At 43.1% G+C, this 27,056-nt stretch overlaps 1 protein-coding gene across 2 annotated transcripts; it reads right to left on the reverse strand.

Moving 5' to 3' along the window:
- On the reverse strand, positions 1-26,806 carry LOC137336133 (dihydropyrimidinase-related protein 2). Of its 2 annotated transcripts, none has more exons than XM_068001617.1 (14): positions 26,604-26,806; positions 25,573-25,661; positions 25,251-25,435; positions 21,887-22,051; positions 19,153-19,214; positions 18,971-19,051; positions 15,034-15,102; positions 12,827-12,947; positions 9,545-9,701; positions 8,126-8,267; positions 6,021-6,191; positions 4,809-4,988; positions 2,765-2,930; positions 1-1,543 (listed from the first exon to the last, which is right to left on the reverse strand). In XM_068001617.1, the coding sequence occupies exons 1-14, from the start codon at positions 26,640-26,642 to the stop codon at positions 1,452-1,454; spliced, it is 1,719 nt and encodes a 572-aa protein (XP_067857718.1). In that variant the 5' UTR covers positions 26,643-26,806; the 3' UTR covers positions 1-1,451. The 2 variants fall into 2 exon arrangements, with proteins under 2 accessions (XP_067857718.1, XP_067857717.1); XM_068001616.1 differs by having other exon boundaries at positions 2,759-2,930.
- Between the last annotated feature and the right edge of the window lie 250 nt (positions 26,807-27,056).

The raw sequence follows: 27,056 nt of genomic DNA on the forward strand, positions 1-27,056 counted from the left end.
GTGGAAGAAGGAATAAAACAAGAGCACAATCCTTAATCCTATCATCAGCAATGAAAACTCAAATTGGTTTTTATTCTCATTTCTTTAATAAGGACACAACACAGGATTGGGGGGAAAAAAAGCCATTGAGACTACATTTTATAACTACAATGAGTTTTTAGAGCATCAAGTCACTGCAGTCAATTAATCTTCGAGACTCCCCCAGTATGCATTAGGCTTTTCCAGTGATAAACTCAAGCAAGCCAACCATGTACATGCTGCTAGCCCATGTAGTGTTTCCAGTCTGAAAAATTAAATTGAAAGAGGACAAATGCACTTTAAGCACCCACAGAGGAAGACAGCAGTGAATCCCGCTGAGCTGTCTGCAGGCAAAACCAATTCACCCCACGAGGTGACTGGCTCGTGGCCAAGTGGCCCATCCCACAGGGGAGCTAGGAACAGATGGACGAGACCTTCTGTTGGGGGAGGGATGATAGTCCATGACTGAAGTCATTACGCATGGACTGAGGAAGGAGTGAGCTTGTTAGTCAGAACAGCCTAGTCATTAAAAGCTAGTTCTTCTGTTCTTAGAATTTATCTCAGCCTTGCCTCAAACTTAATGCTTTTCATTTCTCAGTACAAGTCACGTCAGTATTTTATATACATACAGACACACATTACAGTTACATTTAAGGGTGCTGTGTGGCATGCGCAGCTTGTGAAGCAACTTGTTCTCAAATGGCATTCAGGTACAAAACTAAAAACAGAAGATGCTGGAAATTTACAGCAGGCCCAGAAGAGGCTGAGACAGAAAAGATGCGTTAACATTGACCTGTATTTGCAGTTTGTCATAAATAACAAAATCTTATCTGCAGAACTGGATACCCAATTCATCAGTTGCTGCATGTTTGAAATTTTAAAAAAATATTAATTGTGCATTTTTAATCGGTGTTCAACAAATCAAAATTTAAACCAACGTGTTAAATACAATTAAAACAATTTTTAAAAATAAAGAGTATGTTTGCATTGTTACTTGTCTCTGTAGTGTACAAACTATATAAACCAAGAATAGATTGGTTTCTGGCACACTGATTTCCTCAACACTCTGATCTGAGCTGTCATTTGGATTTAGAATGGCTGACTTAGTGACGACTCTGTTGTACAAGGATGTACGGCTCCAGGGAATTCACTCCCGTCTCCCTCAAGCAAGATGAATGCTGAAGTTTTCTTTACTTCTTAAGTAAACCAGTTACCTTGTGGGTCTTAGCATCAGGTGTGGGTTTAAGAATAGAGTGTCTCTCTCTCTCTCTCTCTCTCTCTTGCTTTAGCTGTTGCCCTGATTAATATAAGTGGATGTGAATGGGGGGGTTATGTGAGCCCAGGATTGTTTGTCCACAGTAACCGTCACAGGCTCTTAAAATGAAAGAAAAGAAAAAATGATTGCTCCGCCAAAACCATTGCACAGTGGAGGTTCATCCGAGCGTTGTGATATTCGCATGGCCGCCAGGAGGTGCCACGATGCGCTGGCCGGTACGGCGAGGCAGATTATCATCTGTTTGTGCACCTGTCGGAAAGGAGGGAAGAATTAGAATGCAAAGACGGGGACGCATTTGAAAAAATATTTGATTTCTCTAACCCTCCCACCCTCCACCACTGTCTTAAGTTCTTAAACATATCAACACAGTGAGATAGGAAAGAAATATTTTTTTTTTTTAATCACTAACTGCACGACACTTGGTGGTGCAAAAGGTTTTGGTTGAAGCTCAAGGAACGTGTCCGTACATTTGCTATTTTCATGCAGGATACACAGATTTCCAACAAAGCTTACTGGAAGAGTGAAGCCCAAGGAGGTGATCAGCTCCCTTTCTAACTCTGCAACTGAAGCAAATGATTTCAAAACTTTTTTCTAAACTAAATTTTAAAATTTTCATCCTTGTTTTCAAATCCTTCTATGGTCTCGCCCCTCCCTATCTCTGTGACCCTCCGAGATCTCTGCGCCGATTGAATTCAGGCCTCTCCCGCATCCCCGATTTTAATCACTCCACCATTCAGCTGCCCAGGCCCTAAACTCTGGAATTCCCTCCCAAAACCTCTCCTCCTTTAAGAAGCTTCTTAACATCTACCTCTTACACCTGTCCTAATATCTTCTTATGTGGCTCGGTGTCAAATTTTGTTTGATAATCGCTCGTGAAGCACCTTGGGACATTTTAACTACATTAAAAGGTGTTATATAAATGCTGCTTGCTGTACACTGCCGCCTTTTTTCTTTTGCTTTTTTTCCTCTCCTGCTCCACACCCGTCACGCGATCCTACACTGTGAGTGCTGGCAGGCTCCATCCTGTCATTAGCTAACTCCCACATTCTCCAGCAGAGACCGCTGGGTCCAGATCAGCAACGAGTACATTGTTTTTTCTCTCCTTACTTGGAACACTCCAGCTGCTGCTCAGCTGGAATCAGCAAACCACATTTCACGAACAGGATCCTGTCAATGCTGGAGTGGGAGTGAGAGAAACCACATACGAGTACCTTCAAAAAGAGTCCATCTCGGGCTGATGGGAGAACTCCACCCACCATTGCAGCAGCTGACTTACACCAGCATAGGTAAAACACGGACGTTCATGTGTGCAAACATAACTCATCTTGTTCTACACATTCTACACATCTGCTGCTTCAATGCAAGACCAACCCAAGTAGCTAAAGCTAAGACTGCATTAATACGAATACAAAGTACCAGGTTGCCACATCAATATGCTGAGAGGTAATAAAACAGGAAACACACATTTACCAGACAAACTGAATCCTGACTGGTGCAGGTTTCGCACTGGGGGGGCTTGCTGCTTGGCAGGTGAGGTCCTGGCAGAAGAAGCAGGTGTGACGGATTTGGGTGTCACTGGAACCTCACAGACGGGACCATCGTAGAGTCCTCGAGGGACCCCTCGCAGTTCTGTTAACTGGGAGAAAAAGTTACAGTTAAAAATTGCGTACAATCGAAAGGTGAAAGTTGACCAAAAAAACACTGTGTTGCAGCTCACCTGCAACAAGCTGAAATACAATATTTCAATCTATTGGGACTGACTGAATTAAGTGAGTCCATTCATAAATGTTGCTCTGTATGTTCACTTGCTGTGAAATCAAGAAGTTTAATGATTCCTCATCTTTTTGGGATCACCAACATTGGAACTGTGACAGCAGCACAAGGAGACACGGGTTCACGCCAATTAAAGCAGTGTCAAGAAGTTCTTTTTCCACACAGAGTAATCAACACATGGAATGGACTTCTGCGTGAGGTAATGGAAGCACAAACCCTAGAGCCATTTAAGAAACAGCTTGATGCTGTGATGGGGCACTGTGGACTCTCGCTGGATGAATGGACTCGGGTGAGATGCATGGCCATCCTCACAAACCATCTATCTTGTGATTACGTTTCTCCTTGTTGGAAACCTCATTCTGCCTCCAACGCTCCCAAGGACTGCAGTAAAGATGTGGAGATAACCCACATGGCCCAGTCCTACATTAAAGGGAGCGCAACCCATCCTACTGAGCCTAACCCTTGGGGCAGAAAAGCGATGGCTGGGTGCACTAGCAACAAGCTGTCATATTCCGTCTTTTCTACAAAGCTTGTGTTTTTGGAAGCATCATTCTGTGCTTCTCTTCCATATCAGGACTTGAACACACAATCTTGGCTTACACTGCAGTATGCATAATGGAAGAATAATCATTCCCACCACACACTCAGTCACTCGTACAGTGGGATTGGCAGTGGTCAGTGAGCCCAATTTGGTGCATAGCCAGGGACGAAAAGAAACAAGGAAAAAAATAAGGAAGACTTGCATTACATTGCGATTTATCACATCTTTCATTAAGATCTCAAGGTACATCACGTAGAATGATGGTTGTTATGTAGACAAGTACAGCAGCCATTTTGCACACAGCAAGATCCCACAAGCAGCAATGGAATGAATGACCAGTTAATCTGTTTTTGGAAGTGTGGCCGAGGGAGGAATGGCACGAGAAGAACTCCCTGCTCTTTAAATGGTGCTATAGGATCTTCTTCATCCACCTGAACCACAAACAGGCAGATGGGGCCTTGGTTTAATGTCTCATCCAAAGGACAGCACCAGTGACAATGCAGCTCCAAACTGCACTGCAGTGTGAGCCTAAATTATGTGCTCAAATTCCAAAGTGGAACAAAACTGATCAATGTTCCTAAAAAGGCAATCTGCACAGGAAAAAAATAAAAGGGCTGCACTTATCTTAAAGTGACCCAAAGCGGTCACAGAATTAATGACTTAATGATTTACGCAGAAGCTGCCACAAGGGTAAAATCCGAGCAGTTTTCAATTACGTTGAAAAATCTGCTGACATGTAGGTCAAGGTTTGCTGAGTCATGGCTGTAAACTGAGTCTGAACAGAATATCTCGCCCGACAAGGCCTAAAAGCTTGTCATAAAATACATTACAAAATCAAATTCATCAAATTTTACTAGAACTAGAGGCCACGGTTTAAAAATAAGGGTCTCCCATTTAAGGCGGAGATGAGGAGAAATTTTTTCTCTCAGGTTCGTGGAACTCCCTTCCCCAGAGAGCGGTGGAGGCAGGGTCATTGAATATTTTTAAGGCTGAGTTAGATAGATTCCTGATTAACAAGGGACTCATAGGTTATAGTAGGTAGACGGGAAAGTAGGGTTGGGGTCACAATCAGATCAGCCATGACCTTATCAAATGGCAGAGCAGGCTCGAGGGGCCGAATGGCCTGCTCCTGCTCTTAATTCGTACGCTCGTGAATCCACTTTTCATCCAAAATACAGGACAAGACAGAAAAGCCATTACCTTGCTCCGTGCTTTGATCCTCTTGTACACATAGTCAGGGAATGGCTTCTTGGGGATAAAACGGCCAGACCCCTCAGTGGCATGGACAATGCCATCCTCGAAGACAATTTTACCTTGGCTTATGACAACCAAGGGTGCACCACGACACTCCATTCCTTCAAAAATATTGTATTCCACTGCCTGATGGAACGAGGGAGAAAAGAGTAAGAGGGGGCAGTGTTACACCATACACATATCCAACTGAATAAAAATTATGTCAATGCTGCAAAACCTATTGTTCCTTTCTTTTCCCATTTTCTCCCCTTCCCTCCTGATTCTTGCTGGGGCTCAGTTCCATGGGCATCAGCAGCCCTCTGGGAACATGCCAAAGTGGTCATTCTTCAAGTCCAAGCCTAGCCAGTGAGCAAGCTATTTAACTGTGAAAGGCATAACAACTGAAATGAATCCTGTCCCCACTGGACTTGCGTACACATGCACACTTTCCAGAAGCAGTCACAAGACGGTGATCAGGAACAAGAACCCTGGCCAATTTTTTACCCTCCCCTTTCCAGGAGTGTGGAAGTCCAGAGATCAGCCAGCTTAGTACAGAGCAGGGATAGATCCTGGGACCTTACAAGTCTGTATGACTTACTGAACTGTATCTGCCACCTATCTGCCCACACTATCAATCTGTCTCTGTTCTGCGATCTTCCTCACAGTTTGCCATGCCCACTAAGTTGCGAACTTCATCAGATGTCAATGTCATTCTTATTGTGCCTATGTCCGAATTACTTATATAAATAAAAACAACAGAGGTCCCAGCACAAATCTCTGGGACACAAAACTACCCACATCACACCAATCTTAAAAACATCCATCTATTCTTTGCTTCCAGACCCTAGCTATCACTCATGACTTGCTTAACCGAAACTTATTTAATTGCTGCAAATTTCCTGAGAGCTTCTCCCACTCTGCCACTTCAGCGGAAATTACAGCGCAAGAAGCTCTGCATAAACGGGGTTTCCATCAAAGTTATGGCGGCAGAGCAGGAGAAACTCCGATAATATTCCCGACGAATATTTATTATTACAGTCCAAGGTATATAGTCTTTTGTCCATTGATGAAAGCAACAACATTGGGCTATGATTTCTTTGCTTGTGCAGAACACTTTGTTGAAATAATTCACTGTAGACACAGTGCTCTATAAACTTGCACAGAAAGCTGTCAACTTACCAGGTTATGGTTCTTTGCGGTGATCGTCTTGACTACGTCAGGGTCCCAGATGACGAGATCTGCATCTGAACCCACCGCGATGCGACCCTTCCTTGGGTACAAGTTAAAAATCTTGGCTGCGTTGGTGCTGGTCACAGCTACAAACTGATTTTCATCCATTTTACCAGAGACCTGTGTATTGTCATGATAGGAAACATCTCAGTTGGAGAAAATAAGGTGAGAGGGGAGAGATACAAAAGGGTCCAGAGGGGCAATTTTTTCACTCAAAGGGTGGTGAGTGTCTGGAACAAGCTGCCAGAGGCAGTAGTAGAGGCGGGTACAATTTTGTCTTTTAAAAAGCATTTGGACAGTTACATGGGTAATATGGGTATAGAGGGATATGGGCCAAGTGCAGGCAACTGGGACTAGCTTAGTGGTATAAACTGGGCAACATGGAAATGTTGGGCCGAAGGGCCTGTTTCCATGTTGTAAACTTCTATGATTCGATAAATAGACAAAATTGCTGGGAATTACACGAGAAGAGCCAACAGACCACTTTGGGCTTTAAAATACATCCCATTTAATGCACAAAGTTGGTTGTTGAACTGCGGTTGCATTCCTCAGCTCACGAGCGGCAATTTTCACCGTACTAAATCTTTTGGTGATTTTATTTTTGAGAGTGATCATCGAGGTGATGGATGTCAGTGAAAGTGATTGGAACACTTTCCATCTTGGGCAGCCACGGCTCACCGTCAAGCATTTCCAGGTCAGGCACGGTACAGATTAGAAGCAGAGTTAAGCTCCCACTTCACTGTCCCATTAAGCATTCCCGGGTCAGGTACTGAACAATTTGGATGCAGAATAAAGCTCTCTCTTTTATTGCGCCCCAGCAATATTCTCACTTCCAACCTCCGAACAGCATCCCCCCCGCTAGCGTAACCAGTGTGATCTTTCCAGTTTCACACACCAGCCACCCTGAGGCCTCTGTGTATGTGTGAGGCTGCTGATTGGAGTCCAACAGGCCAGTAACAAATGGATTGAGACTACCCCAAACATATTTCACCGAGAAGCCTTAGACCCAGCAAAGAGAAGAATTCCAACCCATCAGTCTGGGTTTGAAGATTTGAAGCCAAATGCCAGCAGTGCAAAGCCAGCGTCTAACACCTTGTCCCATGCTCAACCAATATACTTTCACTTCAGCCACACAATTCAGGGAAGTCACACAGTAAAGACACTTCCCACATCCACCACCGGCCACAGTAAGCCACAGGTTGTGCTGCCTTTCTCTCTGCTAAGTATGCTTGATTTTATAACTGTTTGCTACCCCCAACCGCACTTGGGAAGAATTATTTTCCTTGTTTCTGCACACATTCATTGTCGAGACAGCAAACACATGGGATCCGCGGGATAAAATATCCAATGGGCAGACTTATAGTTCAATACACAATATCTTCAGACGGATATTGTACCCAGTGGTTATTTGACATAAATCCTCCATTTTTGGTTCTCATTCTTCATTTAATTTTTCTTCCCCGATAGTCGGATGCAATGTTCAATATTTCCTACTCCCAGATCTCCCCAGAATGAAGAAGACGGTTGGTGACCCATTCCCAGTGCTCTCCCACCTCTACTATGTAATTGCCCAAGAGCTGCACACAGCCGTGCACTTTGATGTGTTCCCAGTTTTCTCTTGCTGTGGTTAACTGCCTCAACGCTGCACAACTTCCCCAATAGCAGGGACTCGTCTGGCATACCAAGCTTAACACCACCTTTTAGCACCCAGTGCCTTTTCTCACAAAAGGCCTTTCCAGATGTTCAATACTCTTTCAATGAAAAAATTCTTCCGAAATTGACCTCTCTCAGTTTTAGTCTGTGCCCCTTTGTGCTTATATCCTGGCTTGCCTTGAAGGGGTGTACCAGATGTATCTTACCTATACCATTGATATCTCTATAAGGTTCCCTCTTCGTTGCCTCCTTTCAAGGGTTAAGTGTCCCTCCGTCTTGCCGCATAACCCAATCCTCTGATCCAAAGAGTCAGCCTCGCGGCCTTTCTCTGCAGTGCCTCCACAGCCTGAACCCCTTTTCCCTTCTGTTTTAATTCTTTCTGGGGTACGTATGGTACTTACCACAGCTTTATCCCAAACAATGGACATTCTCTCTTCAATTCCATTGGTACCTTCAGGAATCAAGGTGAAGTCATCCTTCCCTACAGCCCTCTGTGAGGTGTTGAAAGTACAGTGTGCACTGCCAGTGACCTGCAGATCACCACTGCAAATAAAGGAAAACAGATTTTACTTGAGGGTCAGTAAATGTGCTTTCCTAGATGCGTTTAACACGCTGACTGACAAACCACTATTTTTTTTTTTAAAGAACAGATCTTTACTACCTAGTGTGGTACTGAGTTATACAGACCAGGAAGATTTGGTCTGTGCTGAATTATTGATGTCAATTGAAAAGTCAGAAGGAACATCCAAATTGACCTCAGTGCCCTTGAAGTAGAGAGGAGAAAAATTAGTTAGCCTTCCAATTCCCATTCGCCATCCAGTGAACCCTGCTGGAAGTTTGTGTGTGTAGGAATTGAGGGAAGGCACAACTGGACTTCCCTCAATTCCCCTCCCCGCCCTGTTGTCTAATAGCTCACTGACACTGACTGAGCCACACGAAGAATGGCCACGTGCATGAGGTAAGGAGAAAGTAGTGGCCATTCTGTGGAGCAGTATCCCAGCAAGTCTCAGCACCTTCAGAAGAGAAAGGGAGTAGAGAAGGGGAGGAAAATTGAGGGGGGAGAAAACATTTAAAAGTCTCTTAAGCCAGCGATCATTATTAAACACACACTGCTGGTGGTTCAAAGGTTGGATCTCTGTGGAGACTTCTGATTGGAGATCGATGGAACGCTATACAACAAATTGCAGCAACAATCAGAAAGGCAGATGGGGTGTAGAGGAGGAGGTGTAGTGCAGCACGATGGCATCTTCCCATACACACAATATCCTGCATCAATGAACAGTACCTGTCAGAGCCAAACGGTCAGTATTTTTACAGAGAGTAACGGGCCCTTACGCTTTTGCTCCTAAGGTCCGATTCACAGATCCCAAATCAGCTCCTTGGAGCATTCATAAAATTCTAAACATGACAGCACAGAAGGCGGCCATCGTGCACGTGCTGCGACTAGCTCCCTTATCCCATTTCCCAGTCTTTTTATATCCTTTGTCAATTACTTATCCAATTCCCTTTTAAATGATGTTATAGTTTCTGTCTCAATAGCCCCTGTTGGAAATCATTCCATGTCCTAATAACCCTCTGTGTGAATAGATGTGTTCTACTTTCCCCATTCGTTCTTCTAGCGATAATCGTGAGTCTATCCCCTTATTACTGATTCAGTGGGGATAATCTATCACTTTTTAGCCTCTCAAAACCCTTCAATTATACATTTTGTTTGAAATTGTCCTCACTGGTCACTTCATCATCTCTATTGGTGAGGATGACATTTATCACCGAGGGAAAAATCCACAAATCCACAGCTCAAAACAACACCAAACACATACCACGATAGCAAGGAGTTCAGGTAGTCTGGGGTGGTAGGATCAGGGCTCAGTGGAGGGGAAGTCACAAAAGCAGCTGCCTTGGCCCAGTTCTTGCTCCAGTAATGAGATCCATCAGTGCCAAGGCTTGCAGAGATCGGCTCTCCATACACAACGGTGCCTGTTGGGCAAAGGGATAATCGTTAACATTTTTAAAAGACTTGAATTGAGAGAACATTTGATTTTTAAGCCACAGCTCCATCTGTCCGATGGCAATAATTGAGGGACCACCTTCAACCACAAGAACATAATCGGAAAAGATTCTCGAACAAGGAACCTGGAATTGGAAACCAAGCTGGAGAAGGGATTAGAACCTCTAGTTGAAATAAGAACTCGGATTGGAACAGACATTTGGACAGAAAAGGAGTTCACATAGGATTGCTGAAAGAGTGGACAATTATTCAGGACTGTGTAAATGTGTTACGGTCAGATAATGGATTGGAGTCTGTGGTTAATTGAGAAGAATGATCTAATTTCATTTCACAGATCATGGATGTACAAGTATTGGATGATATATTTTGAGCTCCTATTTAGATCACACGCACATGCACACCATACACTCTGCCCTTCAACTCCTTTTGCTTGGTTTCAGAACTGAAATAATTTAATTACAACCTCCTGTATTGGTTACACAGCACTGAGCACATATTGCTGCAAGCCATGCAATTTATTGTGCAACCTCAGGTCTCAAACATCAATGCAGAGGCCACAAGAACTGGCATCAGTAACAGCCACGGATGAGATTAGTTACATCTGCAGATTGGGTGCCAGCTTTTTTTGATCAATAAATTCCTAGTTAGAAGTCTTCCTGCTCTAGAATCTTCCGACAAGAACAATCCCCTTGATCAAGGGATTCACCATAAATGGAGCTTATCTGGGGCTCCGAGATGAAGTACAGCAGCAGGCACATGGGATTAGGACCACTGCTCGTTGAGGATAAACACCAACACAGACTGGTTGGACCGAACAGCCTGTTTCCGTGTTGTAATTTCCATTAATGACTGGATTCTGACAGCAGAAATCGCACACTTCTGGCCTCCGGCCTTCAAAATTAGGTGGGCACTTCTCCTACAGTTAGCCTTTAATTAACTTGGACTTCGATTATAGATATGTAGTTGATATAGTGTACATTGCATGTACAACTGTGGGGACCGAGTACAGGGCTCAGTAGCTGAATGAAACAGCTCACAATTTTGGTTTCCTTATCTGAGGAAGGATGTCCTTGCCATGGAGGGAGTGCAACAAAGGTTTACCAGACCGATTCCTGGGATGGCAGGACTGATGTATGAGGAGAGATTGGGTCGACTAGGCCTATATTCACTAGAGTTTAGAAGAATGAGAGGTGATCTCATCGAAACATATAAAATTCTAACAGGACTAGACAGGCTAGATGCAGGGAGGATGTTCCCGATGGCTGGGGAGTCCAGAAACAGGGGTCACAGTCTCAGGATACGGGGTATTTAGAACCGAGATGAGGAGAAATTTCTTCACTCAGAGGGTGGTGAACCTGTGGAATTCTCTACCACAGAAGGCAGTGGAGGCCAAGTCATTAGATGTATTCAAGAAGGAGAGAGATATATTTCTTAATGCTAAAGGCATCAAGGGATATGGGGAAAAAGCGGGAACAGGGTACTGAGTTAGATGATCAGCCATGATTATTTTGAATGGCATGAAGGGCCGAATGGCCTACTCTTGCTCCTATTTTCTATGTTTCTATAATTATTTCCTTTTTAATGGAGTCAATTCCAAATGCCATTATCTAGTTCTGCTTGTGCTATTTTACTTTACTACTTTTTATTTTGGACCAGAAAATTTTCTCTCAATAAACCTGCAGCAACGTCAGGCGGGTTCTGTTAGCAGCACTCTCACATCTGAATCGAGAAGTCTGGATTGAAGCCACACTCCAATACTTGAGCATAGGATCTAAACTGACACTCCAGTGCAGAAGTGAGGGAGCACAATACTTTTGGAGGTGCTGTTCTTCAATCCAGCCTACATGAAGATGAGTAGCGTGTTCTCCTGGTGCCCTGGCCAACATTCCTCCCTCAACCAACACAAAAAAAAATAGATCAATTGGTCATTCATCTCAGTGCTGTTTGTGGGACATTGTTGGTGCAAAATTACTGTCGGAACAGCCAATGCACTTTAAAGCTGATTCCACAAACTAGGCTTGTATTCCCTGGAATTTAGGCGATTAAGGGATGTTTCGATCAAAGCTTTCAAGATATTAAAGGGAACTGATAGGGTACATGGAGAGAAACTATTTCCGCTGGTTGGGGAGTCCAGGACAAGGGGATGTAGCCTAAAAATTAGAGCCAGGACTTTCAGGAGTGAAGTTAGGGAACACTTCTACATGCAAAGGGTGGTGGAAGTTTGGAACTCTCTTCTGCAAACATGAATTTTAAATTTGAGATTGATAAATTTTTGTTAACCAAAGATATTAAGGGATATGGGGCTAAGGCGGGTATATGGAGTTAGGTGACAGATCAGCCGTGATCTCATTGAGTGGCAGAACAGGCTCGAGGGGCTAAATGGCCTACTTCTGTTCCTACTATATGAAGCAATTTGAAATGATTTGATGAGATAAGATGCTATCCAAAGGCAAGTATTTGTTTTGTTTCTTTCTATTGTCACCAACACGACAATAGAAATAATGTACAACAATCATAATTTTAACAAAAATACTGGTTGATGGTTCACAGTAAAGGATATCTTCATTTTGAACCAGTGAATTGAGCTTGTCCTCATTCTTCAAAACTTAATCAATTCTTTAATTCAGACATATGATGCAACAAAAATGTTGTGTTTTTGGTCCATGATTCTGCTCATTAAAGTGGGTGACATCCCACTGGGGAATAGAACATTGTTCCATTCTTGCTCTTAATTAAATCAGCACTCCCAAGATCAGGTAATGTGCAAATTTGATGTTAAGCTCCCTCCGCTGCCCCATAAATTGCTGCCAGGCCAGGTACAGCACACATCAGATGGAGTGACACTTTGCCTCCTATCCCAAACAATAATCTGAAGCACAACCATGGCCGAGCACCATTAATACATAAGCTTCAATGTTTCCAATTCTGCTAACAGCCATCCTCTGAGTGAGACTGACTATTTGGTTCCAGGCTTTGGACAGAGCCTGAAAAGCAGTGGGGAAACTTTCAACTGGTAGGCATTGGTTAGGTGCAAATCCTGGTAGGTGAGGTGAAGGAACAATGTTCCTGACTCAGGAGGAGGGGTAGACCTTACCTTTCTTCCTGGCTTGAGCAATGATATCAGCAGCAGTCTTACTCATCACTTTGGTTACATAGAGTGGGCAGTTAGTTTGATTTGCGACAGTGATGGCTCGGTTCACCGCTTCTGCCTCAACCTGCGCAGAGAGAAACATTAAGGACCACAAAAAAAAAACCTCCCAGCCAAATCAGCTTTCAATTCAATGAATTAACCACCAATGAGCAAAAACATACGGAATGGAACAGAAGATCTTCTGGCTTAGCCCCCTCATTCACTCCACATACTGTACAAGCTGCCCTACCATGGACTTCACCCAAATTCACTCCAAAATTCCACAACACATATCCAACGGTGCAACCTATATTATTCATCCCAGACCAGCTCCCTTCCTTAGCATTTTCCATGTTGCAGCAGCTCTGACATCATCCTGTTACACATAACATTCGACTGTCGCTATCTGTACCCATCCTTATAACGCTCGATCCCCATCTTAACCAGATATTCAGCCAGCTCTTATTTTTTTGAACAAGACGACATTAATTGACTGTCTGCTCTACATTGCCATTACTTTGTGGCAGAAATTTCTATTCTCAAATTCTGCTTGAAGCTGGTTCATTCTGTATCCTACGCTGTGGTTCTGAACTCACAGTCCAGCTGAAATAACCTGCTTATACCTACTCATCAAGCAATAGTTCTGAAAATCTGTTTTGCTATATAATTGTGAGGACTTCAAGAAAAAGCCTAGTCCTGTCCTCACCTCACCTCACACATGCTTTGCAGCAGCAGTCACTGAGTCCATGTCTCAACTGCTATTTTACATCAGATCAGCCAACTCAGCAGAGACCAGGGGCAGAACCTAGGACGATCCTGGTCTGGATGACTCAGCCTCTCACTGGATAAACTTGTTGAGCTGCTGGGTTTCACAGAAGCAGCACTTTTCAGTCCTGATGTGAATGCTCAACACGTGTAAATTACCAGCCAGACATCTGAACCAACGTTGTTTGAACTCTTGCTGTCATCTGATGAAAAGCTATCCAGTGGTCAAGAGGCTGACATAATGGATAATGGGACAGATGGCGTTAGCTCCCAACAATGAAATTCCAGTGGGAATGGTCATAAACCGAAGGGCGAATGGAAAAAAATTCAATATATTTCACAGAGGATAAAAATAAGTGTTCCCCTGTGTCCGAGTGAGGATGCGACTCGTGCTTATCAGCAACAAACTCCCAACCATCTGCTTGTCTTTGTTTCTCAGACTAAGGACAACTCCAACCCTACTGTCTCTGCAGGTCCTCAACAGTGATTGGAATTACAAGCAGGCTCGAACTTTCAACATCCAAAAAGGAAATTCAGTTTTACATTTTTTTGGGGAGGATGCAACAACCCTCAATTTTCTCCCAACAAAGATGGGATTTGAGCAATCTGTTCGCAGAATTCTAACAAGCTGCAAGAGCCTCGAGAGATGACCCTCCCTCTCCTTCTCCTCCCGTGGCTCTGCTCAGCATCTCATCTCCATCCAGCACAGCAGTGTCAGCACTCAGATTTTACACTCAGTGTCATAAAGTGGAATTCGCTAAGGTACACAATCACCAAAATCTTCAATCTCACCATCAACAACAAAAGAGGTTCCATTCAAACTGTGTTCCAGCATCAACCTGTGGAGCCAATTAACAGTAAGACACTGATTCATGTCTGCAGTAGCCCAGATCACAATTCAAGGAGCCAGTTAAAGGTTATGGCCTATTCCTTCTCTCCTCTCAAAAGAAAAGTACATGTAGTGCCAGGATTGTCTACAGAGACTGCTGAAGGGCTGGAAACTAAGTTCCCTGCCCTTTCACTCTGAAAAACAAGAACGCAATCAAGTCCTCCATCAGTACAGCCAACGGCGTGGGGCAGATGATGGAGACATGCTCCCCAAACAAATGTTTTGGCATGGGTTATGTTTACCCATCGACTCTAAATCCCCAAATTACGCCTCCCCCAAGACTTGATAGATGGCTGCACTTCCGACTGCTGATTCCCTTTTCATTCTGTGCAAATTCAGTTTCTTGCAGAGGAGCTTTCATGCTTAAAAGAACTTCATTCCACCAGTTTTGAGCCAGAGCATTCTTTACATGGGGAAGTGGAAACAACGAACACTCAATTAGAATTCATGAATATCCAGATCCCAAATTGGAGCAGAGCCTGCCGTTACCCCTGCCTTTAAAAACTTATCCTCTTACCTCCTCCGGTCTACTCAGTACATGTCCTTCAGGTCCGGTGATACCCAGTGCTAGAATCCTTTGCTGTTCCTGTAACAGGTTGTGAGATGGTCAGGGTACAGTGTCATAAAACATTCAATGCAATCTTAAGAGGATAATTAATAGAAATTACATAATCCTGCTCTTGCTTCATTCCAGTGAGCAAGGGCCAAGTGACAGTCAAGTGACAAACTCCCAAGAAGAACACAAAAAAGTCACACAGTGATGAAATCCATACACAGATATAAATAAAGATTTAATTTTTTTAAAATAAGATTTTTGTAAACTATTGTTGAGCTCCAAGAAATGGCAGACACTGAGTGGAGTTGCATGCAGACTAGAAGGTCCCAGGTTTGATATCCGGTCTGTGCTGAATTAGAGATGTCCTTGGAGACCAGTGAATGTGACCTAATTAGTTACAGTGTCCTGGGTTAGGAATAGGAATATCTAGTGACCCCCGGTGGACATCATGTTGATAGCATGCTGACACGCACCAACTTGGCTCACACATGAAGAATGTCGATGTGGGCAAGGGACCCAAAGCCTGCCAGTACCACAGAGCCAGAGTCATCAGAAGTCAGTCCCTTCAAGAGACAGGAGAAATTTGGGGGGAAAACTGCTTAACTTTGGATATTCTTCACTTCCGCAAAGCTGAGGAATTGGTACAGATCACACCACTTCATAATCCAACTTATTCTTTCCAGGAAATTTTCCACAGAGTCCAACTGGCAAGGAAGCCATATCTCATTCGTGGTCTGTCATCCCTTTCTCACAGGTTGACTTGGCTTGACATAAAGTTGCCGTTAGAAGCAGTAGCTGACAAAACGTCCTTGACCCTAATAACAGAATACCAACTGAACTGATCTGGTTTGAGGAATTATAAAACTTGTTGACAGCAAATCTGTTCTTCTGTATTGCAAGCCACTTTTACCTGCAAAACACAGAATAATGGAATGCACAGCAGGTGTGGGTTCAAAGCCCCCTCCTGAATCGGGGCACATATTCGAGAGAGAAGAGAACATAACATTTTCAGGTGGAGATCCTTTGTTGCAATCTCCATTAACCTATCTTTTCTCTTTTAATTTCTGTTTGACCTGAAAGGCAGACTTTCAGGATTTGCATTTATACAACTCCTTAACATGCCTCTCAGAAACATCCCAAAGTGTGACGGTAAATTACTTTGAAATGCAGTGATTGTTATGTCAGCAAATACAGCAATGAGAGTAGAATGGGCCTATATTTTCTGGAGTTTAGAAGAATGAGAGTTGATAGCACTGAAACGAATAAAATTCTTATAGGGCTTGACAGGTGCTGAGAGGCTGTTTCCCCTGGCTGGAGAGACTAGAACTAGAGGTCATAGTCTCAAAATAAGGGGTCAGCCATTTAGGACCAAGATGAGAAAAAATGTTTTTACTCAGAGGGTTGTGAATCTTTGGAATTCTCTACCCCAGACAGCTGTGGATGCTCAGTCGTTGAGTATATGCAAGATTGAGATCGATAGATTTTTGGACACTAAGGGAATCAAGGACTATGGGGATAGGGCGAGAAAGTGGTGTTGACGTAAAAGATCAGCCATGATCTTATGGAATGGCGAAGTAAGCTCGAGAGGCCATGTAGCCTACTCCTGCTCCTATTTTATGTTCTTAAATGACCACTTGACCAGTTTTGGTGGTCTTGTTTAAGAGGAATGTTGACCAAGGCACTGGAAGAATTCAATGCTCTTCTTTGATGAGTGCCATGGACCTTCAACACCTTCTTGAAACATCAGAACAGCAGATGGAGTCTCAGTTTAAGGTCTCCTTTGAAAGATGGCACTTCCAACAATGCAGTACTCCCTCAGTACTGCCTTGAAGAGTCAACCAGGATTATGTGCTCAGGTTCAGGAGTGGGCCTTGAACCCACACCTCCTAGTCGATCATCGCAACATGGATGAACAGATTTCGGACAAGTTTGATCATTCCTCAAAGCCAGTGGAGCAGATCAGTTTGACTGGAGTTCTGTTGTGAAGAGTGAATTTTATCAGCCTGTGCGGTTTATGTCAACCTGTGAGATAGGCATAAGAGGCAATAACTGGAGATGACTTAGTTGCTGGTGTGACTGTGTTTCAAGATGTTGACTGACTTATTGTGTATTTCCAGTATTTACCTGTTGGATTTCATTAGTGCTTTTCTTTTCTGGCTCTGGGTCAGTAACCAGAGGACAGAGATTTAAGGTAATTGGCAAAAGAACCAAAGGCAACATGAGGCAAAAAATGTTTACGAGTTGTTATGATCTGGAATGCACTGCCTGAAAGAGTGGTGGAAGCAGATTCAATACTAACATTCAAAGGGAATTGGATAAAAATTTGAAGGGGAAAAATTTTCAGGGCTATGGGGAAAGATCATGGGGAGTGGGACTAATTGGATAGCTCTTTCAAAGAGCAGGTACAGGCACAATGGGCCGAATGGTCTCCATCTGTGCTGTATTATTTTATGAATCCATGATTCTATTGTAGGAAAGTTGCATTTGATGTTCGTGTAGCTTGTGGTAGCGCTGAATGCAATGACAGCGCTTAACGACATGTTCTTGTATGAATGTATGATGTTCAGATTGTGAAGGCAGCCTCGTGATGGGATCAGATGTCCTCTTTTTAAACATCTTGCTAAATATAGCCAAACTGGAGCTCAGGGAAATGGATTTTCGAAACATCAGACTGCGCAAATCAACTGCGCAACTTCAAATATTTTCCCATTATTTTCAATGCTTTTGAGTCAGCAACAACACTAGGTAACCCATTGCCTTCAGAACATTGGAGCAGAAGCAGGCCATTCAGCCCCTCAAGCCTGTTCCACCATTCCATCAGATCACTGCTGATCTGTATCTTAGCTTCATCCACCCGCTTTGGTTCCATAACCCTTCAAGAAGGTGGTTGTAGCTTGGGCTCCCCTCATGGCCCATATCCAATGTGACGCTGAGCCATACTGACCAGCATATTCCAACTTTGATCCCCAGTCCGTGTTGAATTAGCTAAACGTAGCCAGGGTAGCGCAAGAGCAATTACAATCAACCTGAGCATTCTCTGGACTACGCAGAGCAAAAAAATCAGCCAGGCTTCTTGTTCAGCACAATGCTACTTTTACCTTTAGCGGATGAAATGAAAAGTAGCATTCTTCCAAACAAGGTTTAGAAAGGTGACTCTTTTTCTTTACTTCAAAGCAGGCAGTTCTTATGAAGTTCGTTCCTACCAGTTAGTTAGGTTGAAGTGCCAAATGTGAATGCCAGGTCCAGTATTTTACAGACATTAACAGGGAGTGGGAATCTATAAATTGGTCTCAGCCATTCCATTCAGAATCAGAACCTGCTTCGCTGAATTTTGTCACTGTGTTATGTCAGGCTCAAATGTGTTTTTTTTGTTCCATGAAATCAGCTCAGGGCTATCCTAAACCTATGAAGTGTTCATCCATTGTACCCTTCAGTCATACCTTTAAAATTCACCTGCTATCGCCTTTAAAGAAATTAAGCGAATAAAAGCAAGGTCTATCTGCAGATCCTTTAGTTCTTACTACATTGTGAAAACTGTTTAGAATAAATAAGTTCATAAGAATTTGGTTTACATATGTCACATGAATTTCCCTCTGTGGCACCAATTTAAAGCCAAGTTATAGATCATTTCCATTTGTGAATTCAGACCTATTTATCAATCAGGTCAAGGTTACCCCAAACTCTATTTCACTGGGAGTGAAATATCGACAGAGGGAAAATTTTCACTCAGTCAGACTGGGCTGGATTCAAACGCGAATCCAAAATGTCTCAGTATCGACTGTTCAACCCAGTGCACGACAAAATGGCACCCTCTGAATGCAGGAGAGGCCATTTTGTCATTTCAAACGCAATTCTGTTTTGGGAAATTTAGTGCTCATGATGCTACCAACTATAATACCTCAGCAATAATATCACCATTTTCAGCATGAACCTGAGCGATGGCACCCATGTCACGGATTGCACTCAGGGCTTCATACATCTGCAAGTAAAAGGACACAAACAACACGAGACGTTATTGTCATAAACCCGACAAGGTAGCATTTTTTTCAGTACATTTCTGCCATTCTATTGTTGCCTTACCTGGGCATCAGAGAGCTGATAACGGTCTTTGTAGGCCATATAGACAAGGAAGGAGTTTACACCTGATGAAGAGGATTGGAAAGGTATAAACGTGTTTTGCGAGGCTAATTTGAATTATATTTGTTACATCAATAACGCTATATTATTCTTACCTTGTGGAGAATGGTTGCCAGGCCACTGGAGGACAATTACTGTTAAATGGGGATCTTTTGAAATGCAGACCCAGATTGCCAAAAGTTCAGCTGCCTGACTAGATTTTTTTGTTTGTTTTTTTAATACATCATTCTGCTATACAAAAAGTTTGGACACTGTCCCAGCTCGTGTTTGATAAGGGGAACATGCTACATTACAGATACATGATAATTGCAAGGTATATACACTGAGGACCTGAAACAGATCAATATGTTTGGGTGGGAGTACTCAGTGACATTCCTTGTCAGGGGCATTGGAGTCTGTCCCTTTAGCAGTCTGCTCTAGTGTTACATTGGCTGTGGAGACTTAGTTTGAGCCTGATAGCTGATATCTTGTGAGGTTTTTCCCAAATCTATCTAAATCTACACTATTACAAGGTTTAGGCAAACAAGTGTTTTCCTTGATTTATGGCTTTCATTTAATTGATAAGCAGTTCCTGGTCAGAAACTTTGGAAGAGAAGGGTGTGTCACCGAATGGTCACAAAATACGAGATTTTAGAAACAGGAGATAAACCGTTCAACTTACAATGTACCTCAGTCTCATCACCTTGTTTTATCCTTTAAAGCTGGTAACTAGAGTCAGCATGAGAGCAGACATGTAAAAAATATTTTCTCTTCCAATTTTCTCTGCGCTCTCTCTCCGGGGACAATTCCAAAAGGGCAGGAATTAACACCATCGAACATTATTTGATCAGTGAGGGAACCCTCCCCTTCAAGTGTTTTTTGTAACTCCATGTCTGAACAGCAACAGCCAACTTATTCCCCCTGAGAGCTCATTCACCTCACTAGAAGTTTTCCACTACCTCCAATCTCTGGATTATATTTTCATTCAATCGTACAATATTTTTTCCAGCCAAGTGCTTAATGTCATTTTTGAAGTAACGGATCGAGACATTACTTGAATGAAATTCTGCCCATTTTTTTTCCTTCTTTGTGTCCCATGATATATAGATGTTGTTATTAAGCTTTTCAATGAATTTTCATTAGCAACAAAGAAAACATCACGACTTAAACCTTGATCCCACTCGGTCGTGAAGGTCTTGTGATCCTCCAAGTGGTTAGCATGCAACTGTGTTCACGATGACCTTTGGTGGAAATGGTCCATACTCCGATCAGGATCATCGAGACCAATGGCTGGATGCAGTCACACTCTTCCTGGACTGAGCTGTGGCCAGTAGAAGTCAGGGTTAATGACCTCCACCATTCCCAGGCTGAGTCCACCCTTCAATTGTGTAACGGCCACAAGCAATGGTTTCATGTTATGTTGAGTTGTGTGCAAATCTACAAAACCCTGTCATCTTTGTTTCATTTCTTCCTCCAACTGACTGAAGGGCACTTTGATTCTGTTAGCTCAATCTCAAGGGAGTTCAAGCATGGGAAGTGTCCCAGTTCCAAATTTAACTAACTCACTGGACAGCATTACTATCTGCCCTGATTTGTCAACTCTTTCAGGTTTTTCTCCCTGATTCTCCTGAATGCTGCTGGGGTGTGTTTGTATTGGTGCCAGCCAATCTTCACCACCTCACCCAAGTGTTCATCCTTCATGTCGAAGTCTGGTCAGTGAACATCAGCAAGCTATTCAAACATGGAGTGCATCACAACCAAGCCCAATCCTGTCTTCACCTAACGTCCACACAGACACTTTTCAGCAGGGATCACTGGATCGTGATCAATAGCAGGAACCCTACCTGATTTTTTTTCCTCTCCCTATTTTAAAGGCATCAACACCTATTGTAGCATCTCTACTGCTACTTCAGGGTAAGCTATCTCAGTACAGACCCTGGTAAGGACACAGCTGAAGTATTGTGCGCAGTTCTGGTCACCACATTACAGCAAGGACGTAATTGCTCTGGAGAGAGTGCAGAGGAGATTTACAAGAATGTTGCCAGGGCTTGAAAATTGCAGCTACAAGGAGAGATTGGATAGGCTGGGGTTGTTTTCCTTGGAGCAGAGGAGGCTAAGGGGAGACTTGATTGAGGTGTACAAAATTATGAGGGGCCGAGATAGAGCAGACAGGAAGTACTGTTTCCCGGAGCAGAGAGTTCAAGAGCTAGAGGACATAGATTTAAGCTGATTGGCGGAAGGATTAGAGGGGATATGAGGAAAAACTTTTTTACCCAGAAGGTGGTGGGTGTATGGAATTCGCTGCCCGAATTGGTGGTAGAGGCAGGGACCTCAACTCTTCTAAAAAGTATCTGGACCTGTATCTAAAGTGCTGTAAGCTGCAGGGCTACAGACCGGGTGCTGGAAGGTGGGATTAGAATGGGCACCTGGTTGTTCTTCAAGCCGGCGTGGACATGATGGGCCGAGTGGCCCCCTTCTGTGCTGTATCTTTTCTCTGGTTCTATAGACCTGAGATGGAGCTTGGGACCTTCCTGTTCTGTATGGCTCAGCACCACACAGGATAAGTGTATTTACCCACCCAGCCACTGAAGGAGTTACAAATCTGTTTTCTAAACATCGTTAGCCCAGATTTGAGACACACAACTATTTCTTAACAAACAGACTTGGGAACAAATTAAATAGCTCATCAAGACCTTACCATGCTCCTTCACCAGGAAATCCATCTCTTCCTGAAGGCCTTTATACCATTCCGTGATATCAACATGTAGCGAGTAGTCACAACAGGACTTGCTATCTGCCCATTCTCTCCACTGTTCAAAAGCAGTGATCAGACTGACTCCAGGCTCTGCCAACACGTGGTCAACTGAAATAAAAACATCGTAAACATAACACATATGCAGGAAGAAAATGCGATTATACACATCAATTCCGAAATTACAAGACTCCATTCCTGATGAAGACCCTCGCTTGATGGAAGCACGAAACAGAGAACTGGTGCAGAAGTCAGTATGCCCTGCCCGCATTGGAAGTCGTCTGCCAATTTTGTGGCTATACTGCAAAGTTTAGATGGGAGAGCATTTCCAAGGGTCAGTTATAGCAGTGCTTGATTCCCGAGAGTGGTGTCCTAATTGACACAACCAGGTTGTTCCACTTAAGAGTATTTTTCAGACCTCCAGAAGTTACACAGAATAAACAGGTAAACACCTCCATAAAAAGAGTGCACAGGAATGGCAACATGTGCAAAGGGGGACCAGCAATGGGGAACAACATCCCAGAATGGAGTTAACATCTTTTGGGAAAGATGGGGAAGGGGAGAAAATCGACAAGAAAAAGAGTCAGGTAATTTGTATCAAATTATGGAGGACACTTCAATTTTTGAATTGATGAACATATTTTTTGTCAATACATCGAATTATGCGACAGAAAGGGAGAACACAGAACAATAGAGACAAACAGCCAACCTGCTAGGGGGATTCTACCAGTATTGTTGACAGATCACCAAGAGACACACAGAAGCAACCCGAGGTAACTCACTCGTGTATTTGGTATCCCTCCAAGTTGGTATCCCACCTGTTGGAGGTGCAATGAAGGCTTGATCCCTAGTGTATGCCAAGTTAGCCAACCTGAAATAGGGCAATGATGGAAGAATTGCAAGAGACTACAGTGTTTCTAATCAAGGGATAGGGGGAAACAATCCAGTTTCTCTCTCCAGAAGGGTGCGAGTTTAGACATTGGGCAAGGCCAGGATCGGACTCAGTGGTGACGGCCCCAAGGTAAAACAATTAATTCACTCATATGGAGGACCTCACCAGAGCATCAGAAGAGGACTAAAAAAAAATAGTAGTTCTACAAAGTGCGTTCTTTTTAAAGATTTATTATCATGTGCATGCACTAGAGCGATCTGAGAAAAGTAAACCAGAGAAAGGTGGAGGAAAGGAGTGAGCCGTGAAGGTCCAAATTAGAGAAAGAGACACATTAGCCTGTCAAGCAATTCCAAATTCAGCACTTTCTTCAGATATAATGTTACAGTTTCGGGTGGGGCCTGCATAATGGTTTAACAAACTGTTCCACAGAGCTATCCTTTTTAACCAACATCAAAGCTGCATCAAAAATCAAAAGAAGTTAAATAGATCAAGTTTATTTCACCGTAGTGTGTTGACACACCTGTCAAGCTTCTGAAAGGCAAGTCTCTTCCAGCTCCAACTGTGCACTGGTGCCACTCAGTGCCATAAAGGTTATGACAAGCACCATAGGTAACTGCTACCTACACAGGAACATAGGAGTAGGCCATTCAGCCCTTTGAGCCTGTTCCACCATTCAATTAGATCATGGGTGATCTGTATCGTAGCTCCATCTACCTGTTCGATTAATGATTGCATGACACCAATTGGATATATGGCCATCCCTGAAAAAAGCCAATTGATGGGCTTTGCTCATAGCATACTACTGGTGAGATTTAACATTTGGAAAAAAGACTTGGACACTGATTTTTTTTTGCCAATATTCTTCCCTTCTCTTCTCTTCTGAAGGCACTGATTCCTGCTGGGGTTTGGTTCCAAGGGCACTCGTATTCACCTTTATTCATGTGTGACCCTAAACAATGAGTTCTGGATTTTGGATCAGAAACGATAGACCCTTTACGCACTAGACCATCAAAGGACTCTGCAGTCAATCTCGTAGTTGCAGCCGATGATTCCATGTATTCCTCTCCAAAATACCTACAGTCACCATACTTGAAGTGATTTTTTAAAAAACTTTTAATTCTATCTCTGCATCTAATTCTATCTCTCCCAGCTGCACACAGCCCTTCAGCTGACTTCAGGCTTCAGTGCTGCTCTATTCAGCTGACAGCAGGCAAATCCCACAACATGCACTCCTGCCAAGAGAGGTGGCACTCCCCACCACATGGGGCTCCATCTTGATGCTGAGTTAACTGGCAAAATCCATCTAAAGGGAACAGATGAGTTCAAAAAGCACCAGGGCCCGGGATTTAAATCCAGGGACCAGAGTCCAAACTGAACAGGAAGAGCTGCCAGGCTGCATCAATTATAGTCCAGCAATACGATTTAAATTCCCCACATCCCATGAGTTTAAGCACAACTTTTAATACAAAAATATATGGAAATTTCGAACAGCAATTGCACATTGCATTTCATACCTTTCATTTTCAGCTCAAATTTTCTTTGTGCAAAATGATAATGATTTGGTATCTTCCATTATAAAATCATACCCCTCCCCCACCCGCCCCCCCATCAATGGTTCAGAGGTTAAATTCACTGTGTGATATGTTACGAAGCCACACAGTCCAGGAAGGTTCCGAGGTTCGATCGCTGATCTATGCTGAATTTCTTGATCTCAGCTGGGCGTGGCTACTGGCCTCAACATCCATGGAACAGGGAGGGAGAAAAAAAGATTGCAAAGGCTCCTGCTCCCCATCAGTAAGCCAATAATTTCACCCGAGATGATTGTGTGTGCAAGTCAGCATTGGATTGGATTTGACCCTGCCGCCCTCCCCCACCGGTTACATGGTTAGCCAGCACTCATTCTTCGCATACATAAAGAATCGTCATCTGGGCAAGATACCAGAGGGCTGCTGGTACCCATGGACCCCGACCCTCACCCCCGCACCCCCCCACCTCCGCCTTCAGGGGAGGAGAGGAGGAGGAAACCAGAGAGGAACAACATTTTATAAAAAGCAGACATAAAAATCAAGAAATCAAAGGGAAAAAAAGGAGATAAACCTTAGCAGAATTGGACCATTCATTCATCTGTATATAATTATTAAAAATTATACAGCACATAAATTATGAGCTGCAGTAGATCCATACAGGTGCACTTTAAATCCCAGCTTTCCACAGTGTATGCTGCCATGTATAAATCACCATAATCATTTGATCCATTATTTTCCTTTCCAAGTTACTGGCTAGTCAATTTGATTGCCTGCTCTTTCAAATTAGCACAAAACACAACTTTTTAAAAAAAAATAATGACATGATATGAAATACATTAGTTTATGAAAATTAACATACAAACTGAATCTTGGAAACAAAACTGAACCTTACAGATTGTGGTCGTGCCCCCAGACAGGGCTGCTTTTGTTCCCTGGGAAAAGTCATCAGCTGCTGTCATCCCTCTATTGGGCATCTGCAGACGGGTGTGGACATCAATTCCCCCAGGTATAACCATCCGTCCATGGGCATCTGCGATTTTAACTCCGCCGGGCACAATCAGATTTTCACCAATTTGCCTACACACGGCACAAGAAAGTTAGTAATAAAAATGTTTTTTTTATAAAAAAGGTTTATTTATTCACTACATTTTTTTTTGCCGAAGACACAGTGCTGACACCAAGCCCTATTGCAACAGATGAATAAAGCCACCTACTTGATCAGACCATCTTCTACGTAAATGTCGGCGAAAAAAGACTGGTCGTCATTAACGATTTTTCCACCTTTTACCAGCATGCGCTCGCTCTGAAAGAGATTTTTAAGATCCATTAATTTAAAGATGTAAATCTTAAACATAATTACGTGAGAGACGTGCTCCTCTGACAAGTGTACAAAATTACATTGATGAGATATAGTTAGGATTCTGAAAATGAGAAAAAAATACATTTAATATAAAAATGCAACATTGTGACCTGGTGAAGTGCAAAACATTAACGATGGGAATTTAAGTATTCTACAAGTTTGTTTTGTTTTATTATTTTTGAAAGCCGGGGTGTATTATTCCCGTGTATCTTCATGTATTTAGGTCAAAACATGGGTGGGTTGGGCACATGAAAAGTAGCATTTACTCCCACCCTGAAAATGCCAGACCTTCATATTCACAACATCCATGGAATAGTCCAGATATTAACGACTTCTGTTTTGATTCAAAAACTGTTTTATTTAAAAACATCCAAAAATAATTCCACTAACTACTGAAACCCAGTATCAATGGGGGCACATTAAACACCTCCTTTGTTGCAATGTTTTTGGAGAGGAATAGACCATTTTTTGATACTAAATGTATATCTTAGAGCATTTTTCAAAGGATATTTTCGATTCATTTCTCTTCTTGGAAGGAGTGTTCCTTTTTGAATGGGTTTCTGTTTTTTTTTAAAATCGTTTATGAACCAGCAATCGCATCAGAGAGGCGAGGGGAAGAGAGAGGAATCTCGCCCATCTGCCCCCGTGTTGAGGCACCGCCATTATCCCCTCAAAGCTCTGCACAGTCGCTGTCCTTGGTCCCACAATATCAAAACTGCGTTGCTGTTGCGTTGAAATTATGCAATCGGTCTCTTTCAATGAGATCTGAGCACTGCATAAAGTCAAGCAATCCGACTTGACATTTCTGCGTGGAATTACAACTGAAAAAGGCAATTGCATTTCACAGAACGGCCCCTGCCATCCAGATTGCTCCTGAATCCTTACCGTGATCCGTGGAATATTTTTCTTCCCCTGGTAAGACATGGCTGGGAATATTAGGGATCCAACAAACGATAAAATGCAGAATATGCCTGCGTTGCACTTCCTCCGCAAGATCCGATTGTAGCTGTCGCCACAGAGCGGTTGCAATTTTTGTTTTTGGATGTACTTTTGTTCTGCTTTTTTGCTGCTTTCTCCTCTGCCAAGCCCTTCCCAGCTGGGAGAGACTACAGCAATAATAAAATGACACCAGGCTGCGGCTGCAAGCATGCGCCTTGCCGCACCCAACTTCAAGGCAAGTCCAGCCCCCTTGCTGTCCTGATTGGTTTCAGACAACGGGATGTGAGGCCACATTTTCTCCCAGCATTGTGTTGAAGCAAAAATCATCCAAACAGCTTGATGCCATCTTTCAGAATTCAAGATCAGTGGAAAATGTGGAGGAGAGCTCCAACTACCCCA

Source organism: Heptranchias perlo, chromosome 20 (genome assembly GCF_035084215.1).
Source record: "Heptranchias perlo isolate sHepPer1 chromosome 20, sHepPer1.hap1, whole genome shotgun sequence".
Lineage (NCBI taxonomy): Eukaryota > Metazoa > Chordata > Chondrichthyes > Hexanchiformes > Hexanchidae > Heptranchias > Heptranchias perlo.